Source organism: Cryptomeria japonica, chromosome 3, assembly GCF_030272615.1.
Source record: "Cryptomeria japonica chromosome 3, Sugi_1.0, whole genome shotgun sequence".
Taxonomy (NCBI): domain Eukaryota; kingdom Viridiplantae; phylum Streptophyta; class Pinopsida; order Cupressales; family Cupressaceae; genus Cryptomeria; species Cryptomeria japonica.
This window is the reverse complement of record NC_081407.1, coordinates 742,241,709-742,249,547: the sequence shown is the minus strand read 5'-3', so window position 1 is coordinate 742,249,547 and position 7,839 is coordinate 742,241,709. Positions and strand designations below refer to the sequence as shown.

Below are 7,839 nucleotides of genomic sequence, written 5' to 3'. Positions count from 1 at the left end.
GTGACGTAAGCGCTTACGCACGTACGCAATTCTCATGTTTTAAAATTAGGGTTTTCCCAACTTTAGTCTAAATTCATCGTCTTCTTCTTTCAGAGCGCTGAAGACAACAGTGGGACGCGTGCTGAGTAAGCTGCATTCCTCACATATAAATTGAACCATTCATATACGAAAGAAAAACGTGAAAGGAGGATAGATAGTGTAAGCACTTATATTTCACCTGCGGCATTGAGAACAAGTTGTTTTACACTGAAAAACACTCATATCTTTAGCAGCATTGTTTTGGAGTATAAGTAAGGAAAGTGGTTCGTTAAGTAGAGAGAAAGAAAAACAGTGAGAAATCTGTGGTGTGAAGAGAAAAGAAGAATGGGTGAAGTTGGAAAGTGTTGGTGTGGGGATTTATCAGCGTTCTTTGAAAAATCAAAGCCAAGCTTGGCCATGATATTTGTTCAGTTTGGTTTTGCAGGGATGAATATAATATCAAAAATGGCACTGAACCAGGGAATGTCTCACTTTGTGTTGGTATTCTATAGGCATTTAGTTGCTACAATAGTTACAGCTCCTCTCGCTTATTTCTTGGAAAGGTAAGGAAAAAGGTGAAAAAGACTCTTAAAAGCTCTCCTCACATACAATTAAGTAATATTATTATCAAAAGGATCTTTTGATTAAAAATAACTATGTAATTTTTTTATTATGAATGCTCAAGAGCATTATAAGAAGATTGATGAAACTTAATTTTTAAAAAGGTGGTGATGTGATAGTTTCTTAAATTTTTAAAATTATTTAAGTATTGTTTTCAAATTTTACAATCTATATATTTAATAGATAACATGGAAGTTCAAGAGGTTCACCACTTAACATTCTATAATCATTTTCTTGAGAATACAACTGATCTTACCATTTGAACACAAACTTTGTGACTAATTATTATTAGAAATTAATTTATTATTTTATAATTAGATTATCTAAATTAATTTAAATATTAATTTATTATAGTTAAATATGATTAATTGAAATGTTAAATAATTGTTAACAAAATCAAATTAATAGGTTTTAATGGAGAAATACAAATTATGTGGCTTTAGGTGGAGTCAACAATAGTCTATGATTGCACTTTTTGTTATTCTTAATTTTTTAAAGTTTTATTGTCCATATTATGAATAATTTTAAAATTTTTGTGCAAAATATTTTATTGAATGCAATTCTTTGTGTTTTTGCTATTGTTGATATGTGAACAAAATATTATTATTTATAAAGATATTTGATTTTGGAAATATTAGTTATTCACTATTTATTTATTTTGTTTGTGGCAGGAAGACAAGGCCAAGGCTAACATTCACGATCTTCTGTGAAATTTTCATTAGCAGTCTATTTGGGTAGTCATTCATAACTTTTTGTCAAATTTTTTAGTGTTCAATTTATTATTATTTTTTTTCAAATTGATTTTTTTATTCACAGGATAACATTGAACCAAATATTTTACTATTCGGGATTGAAGTACACAACAGCTACATTTGCAAGTGCACTTATCAATTTAATACCTGTCATTACCTTTCTTATGGCTATCATTTTTCGGTAAAGATTAACATTCTTATGCATATTCATTAATTCATTTTTAGAATAGTGTGATCTAACTTATAATACATAGATTTAACTTTTTTAATATTTTGTAGAATGGAAAAAGTAGACTTTAAGAGTCGAGCTGGTCAAGCAAAGATAATTGGAACCTTAGTTTGTGTAAGTGGAGCCATGAGTATGACATTCTATAAAGGAATAAAAATACAGTTGTGGCCATCACCATTCCATTTTGGTGAACATAATGAAAGTGATAGTAAAAATGAGGACTTGACTAAAGGCTCCTTGATGGTGGTGAGTGGTTGCATCTTCTTTTCAACATGGTTTATTTTTCAGGTAATTATTTTTCTATTTGTTTTAAAAGTATTTATTTTTCTAAAGCAATTCAAAAAGTTACATGTCTTTATTTAATGGTGTTTACATTTTTCAATGCAGAAAAGTATTTCTAAGAAATATCCAGCTCAATACTCTAGCACTACTATAATGTGTTCTCTAGTCACCATACAATCTGCTGTTCTAACACTAGTCTTTGAACGAGGTCATTATGGGGTGTGGATTCTAGGATGGAATGTGAAACTTCTTACTGCAATCTATTCAGTAAGTTTTTTAAATTTATTTGTTATTTATGCTCTTTATTTTACTTTAGATGTACTAAAAAATAATAGCCTAAGGTTTTTTTCCCCTCTCTAATTATTTTGGTAATGTATCATAATTTTATTTAAGGTGATGTTATTTTGTGATTAGCTTATTTTAAATTGTACTTAAATCTTTAACCATTACTTACAAGTATTTTCTTGGTTTATTTTGTATATAATAACTCATTTATAATATAATAATTGATTTATAATACATAATCAAGAAAATTATAAAAAAATAAGTGATTTATAAAACACACTCAAAAAAAGTATAAGAAAAAAGAATAAGGTGATAAAATTCATATGTTATTTGTTATTTTTTATGTCATTATATAACATTTTTACCCTTTTGTCGTACAATCAAATTTATTATTAATATTTAAAATATTGTTTTCTCTTTTAAAATTTTATTGATTTTTTGCCTTAATATTATATATTTTATAGTGAATTTAATAATGTGTTAAATTATGCAGGGAGTTGTAGCTTCAGGAATAGGTCTTTGTTTAATGGCATGGTGCGTTAAAAAAAAGGGACCAGTGTTTACCACTATGTTTAGTCCATTAGTATTAATAATAGTTGCAATTGTTGGCTCTATATTTCTTGATGAGAAACTTCATTTAGGAAGGTAATTGTCATGCTTTTTATATGATATATTTTTTCATTAAATTTTGTTGTATTTGTTTTATACATCTATAGTTGTATTAACTTGGTTTTTTGCATGCAGTGTTATTGGTGGGATGGTGATTATTATAGGTTTATATTTTGTGCTTTGGGGTAAAGCAAAAGAAATGAAAAAGATTGTAAAGATACCAGAAACATCACCTACAATCTCTAGCAGCAAAGAATTGAATAACATGCAACACGATGAGGAATTTATTAACAAGCAACAAAGTGAAGATGGTCATAAGGTAGAAGCGAGAGAAGAAATTAACCATAAAATATCAGTTGATACTGAACATAGCCTTAAGGAGATAGTAACATATGCTCAATAAGAGTAGACCATTGTAATGAGGGAAATGATTATATTAATATTTTGTATGAGTCTATTTTTTAAGAAACAAAAAGTCCCTTTGTTCCTTAATTATATATTATGATTTTAAATATGATAGTTCCTATCTTCCAATCAAAAGAAATTCAACATATAGCTAGGAAGTGGATAGAATAAAGTTCTAATTTTTTTTTTTTTGTTTAAGATTTTGATTTCTTATATAAATGCAACACTCCATTGGAGTTGATTAAGAATAATAAATATTTATTTCTCTATTAGAAACACATTTCCAAACAAGTGCCAAATTTACTCTTTTTAAGTTAGTGGTTCCAAGTGTAAGCAAAGAAAGAGCATATTATCATAACTTTCTCTAATAGTGTTAAAAAATAGAAATATATTTAGAAGTTTGAGTTTCAAATGAAAGAAGTTATATTTGCAAGAAATATTTAATTGCGTATAAATAGAATAAAACAGATAAAAATCTAAGAGGGATTCACTTTTTAATACAAATTGATTTTACTATGTTTTTTGTTAACTTTAAATGAGCAAAGAAAAATATTAAATAATAACAGAAAAGAAAATTATACATAACACAACAAAAATATATGGTTCACCATTGAAGGCTTCATCCACAAGAAAATAAACTCTCTCTCTTCTATAACCTTACATCAATACACATCCATTTATACAACTATAAAATGAAGAGTTGGGAGAAGCCAAAAGATCACGTGACCGTTTAACTTCACATTCCCAACAATCTCCCACTTGATGTCCAACTAGCACAACCATGCACTATGACATTCCCTACATTTTCACTTCTAAACGTCACATTACAATCAAACCCATAAAAGATTTTAACTTCACCAAAAACTGTTCAAGGACACTATGAATTAACCTCCTCCACACCCAATTAGAATTAATAATTCTCTTGTCGAAAAAATCTTCAAATACTACATTTTCAAGCACAAGCTTATACATTAATTCATAGTCAGAAACATTATGCTCTACAACCCTTTTCTTATACCCTTGAATCTTATTTAACATAAAGTAGTTCTCTTTATGTAGCTCATCGAGCTCTCCCCTCCAACTTACGTAGTCCTCTCAACACATACTATTGCCATATTGTGAAGACAAATAGACCACACAACTTCCAGTCAATACATCCCAGTCGCAGGAAAACCAAAAGCATAATTTGCTGCCATTGCCTGTAGAATTTGGTGCGCAAGGATTTAATCCTCTTTCACAAGCTGTTTCCTAGTCAACCAATTCAAAAATAGGGGAGAACAATTCTAATATGTTCAGTATCAAATTCCTCTATACCACAACTCCATGATATTGAGCCCATACTCTCCAACCAGCTTCGGCTTTGCCTCTGGATTCTCATTCTCGTATGGCCTCCTCGACACCATGCCTCTTCTTTTCGTCTACAGACTGACATCCACCAACATGTTTACTTCACCCAATGCCTCTAAAATCTACACTTTCAATTACATTTCCCTTGGTATCGTTACTTGGTACCCATGGAAAACCACATTGTTATCGATCTTTGATGGAACCCACTCTTCCTCCCACAATCTTCTGAGTTCCTCCTCTTTTTGATGCTTCTTTTCAACAATAGCCTCTTTTTAAAAATCTTTTTGCTAAGGAATTCCAAACTTTATATAGGGACCATCAATGTCAATTCCATGAGGTATCATGATGTTCAACCTTCACCATAGGAATGTAATCACTTTTTCGACCATCAAAATTTTGGCTAATACACATGCCACAATTATATCAAGAGTGGAGAAAGAAACAAATCCAACATCTTCCTCCATTGGAGTTTCTAGTTCCTTTACTGCTTTCTCATACTTTTCTATATTAACTTCTGTATCAACCACTTTAACTTCATCCCACCGATGTACATGATGTTTCGTTTCAACTTTCACTTGCACGACATCACTCTTTATTAAGTCTAATTGTTCAATTTCTAAAGTACTAATAAATTCTTCAATGATTAAATCAATTTTATCATCTAAAATTTCTAAATCAATTAGACCCATTAAAACATACTTGAAGTATGGAGAGGGAAGAAATGTAAAACCATTATCCAACTTCCAAACTTCACCTTCCATCTCTCCTCAATCTAACCAAGCTTTGATAATAATTGTTAATTTTAAACGAGCAAAGAAAACATATTAAATTAACAATTGGAAAATAAAATTAGACACACACACAATACACCAGGATTATGTGGTTCACCATTTGAAGGCTACATCCATAGGAAAATGGGGAACTTTGTCTCTTCTATTAAACTTACATCAATACACGAGTACATGGACCATACACATCTATTTATACAATCATATGTAGCTGTGAAATGAAGAGTTGGGAGAAGCCAAAAGATCATGTGACCATTGGACTTCACAATCCCAATATTTTCCACGTGTTTATGCATAAATAATGTTTAAGTGAGACTTCCTTATTTATCATGCCCCATGATAAATCTATCATTTGATTGATATAAATAAAAACAAAGTAGACTAAAAAATTAAATTTATGCCTTAGAGATAGTCCCATCACAAATTTAATGCTTGATTAGAAATAAAAAATAAATAAAAACATCTTACATCATTAATATGAAAAAGGTTTCATCTAGTAAGATTAGATGTACATGTAGAAAGCCAAAACCTATAAACCCTAGAATATAATTATGTTCAATAATTTTGAACCTAACAATTAAAAAGAGATAATTATTTTCAACTATTGCAAGCTTTATATAGAGCAAACAAAATAGAGTTTTAACTGAAAAAAAACATAAACATAATTTTTTTTTTATAAATGAATTCGATTGATAAGATGGATGCGCTCAGTGGATGTGGTTTCTTAATAATGTAATTCAAAATTTAAATTTATAGCTTTTTTTAGAGGTTATATGAAAAGTGGAGATTTTCTTAGAAGATCTGTACTCAAGAATGAATAGGAATATTTTCTTGGATCAAGTATAAAATATATGGTTTAGATTTGATTTGTTTAATATTCATGTTGAGGTTGCATTTACTAAAAATATTATTTTTTTTAACCATAAAAATTATTTATTTTTAGGACCCGTTCATCCCGCACATCGGTCGTTGCAACTCCGTGTTGTTACAGAGGTCTCATGTTCGAAACTTCAGACCAGTTCATTGCTTGCTGTGTTGTTGGCCCATACAGGTGTGTGACTTGTTCCCTGTGCTGTGTCTTGATAGCCGAGCATGTGTGTGACTTTCGGTGTTGATGGGTGTTCATACCCTCCCTGGTGCTGATGTCGATTCTTGCGTTTGGTCTATCTAGTGCATTACCACAATGGATGTTGGTTCGAGGAACGGTGACCCTTTGCACTCGTGGAGGTGGTGTTTATCTCCGGTGGTGTTCATACCGTCGGCGGCTGCAATTGACCCATACTTGATGGTGGACCCCGGTTGTCCTAGATGCGTTTGATTAGTGCAGACTGTATGGAGTGATAAGGAGATTAATATGGAGTGATAAGGAGTCACATGGAGAGACAAGGAGAGGGAGACATAAGGGAGTGATAATGTGGAGAGATAAGGAGTGGAGATATTGGAGTGATAAGGAGGATCAGAGCGATAAGGTGTGATTTATAGTGGAGGTGTTAATACTTCATCAAATTAAGATAATATAATTGGGGATGCCTCTTCTATGGTCCCACTAGTTTGTAGCTCCAGTCAAAAGCGCAGTCAAAAGCATTCACCGATCAATAAAAATAAAAATAAAATATTTTTAGAAAAAGTGAATGTAAAATATTGATAAATTAAATAGTAAAATATTTTTTAATTTAATTATTCACATGAGATAGAAATTGTAATAATTAATTAGTAATACAATTTAATTAGATATGACATTGAATTAAACTAATTAAATAATAATTATTTCATTAGTTGGTGATGAAATAGATTAAATAAATAAATAATTATTAAATTAGTTAGTAGTAGATTACATTAATTAAATAATACATATATTTTTACTTAATGATGATAAAATGTTAGTAAATAATGATGTTGGGATAATTTTATGTGTCTACAGTTTCCCTCTCTTTGAGATATAATTACAGGGAGAACTTCGAGAAACCCCACTCTAAAAAACAATATAAAATCTTGGTGAATATTTTATTCATAGAAAAAGTATTAATTGCTTTGACAATTTTTTAATTTTTTTCAAAAAATACTACTAATTCTATTGGTAAATATTTTTAGATTGCTTAAAATTTGTAGAAAATCTTGGTGAATATTCCTCTTAAACATATAAAATAAATTTGCTGGTAAACTATTTGGATATTTTGTATGTATATGTGAATCTTTTGACATGGTATTAAGTTACCATTTGCATTTCCATCATTCAGATGTAGTACACATTTGGTTGTTAGGAGATCGGGGAATCATTGACACTTATTTTTTGTACCTATTTTTTCTTGGTGCAGTGCATGTATATGTGTGACATCTGATGATTATCTAGATGTCATGCATGTATATGTGTGACATCTGATGGGGTGCTAAATTATCCATGATTCACTCTTTCCCATTTTTAGTAATGATGTTTTCTTCAAATGATGAGACATTCCTTTTGCTCTTGCATGCATGATATTTAAGTGCAGTCTTTTCCATTAAT

The 7,839-nt window shown here is 30.1% G+C and overlaps 1 protein-coding gene across 1 annotated transcript; it reads left to right on the top strand.

Annotated features, from left to right (window-relative positions):
• The first annotated feature begins 363 nt into the window (after positions 1-363).
• On the top strand, positions 364-3,199 carry LOC131044031 (WAT1-related protein At2g39510-like). Its single transcript, XM_059217666.1, has 7 exons — positions 364-581; positions 1,311-1,373; positions 1,456-1,572; positions 1,671-1,908; positions 2,008-2,169; positions 2,681-2,832; positions 2,932-3,199. Exons 1-7 carry the CDS (start codon positions 364-366, stop codon positions 3,197-3,199), a joined length of 1,218 nt encoding a protein of 405 aa, XP_059073649.1.
• The last annotated feature ends 4,640 nt before the right edge of the window (positions 3,200-7,839 follow it).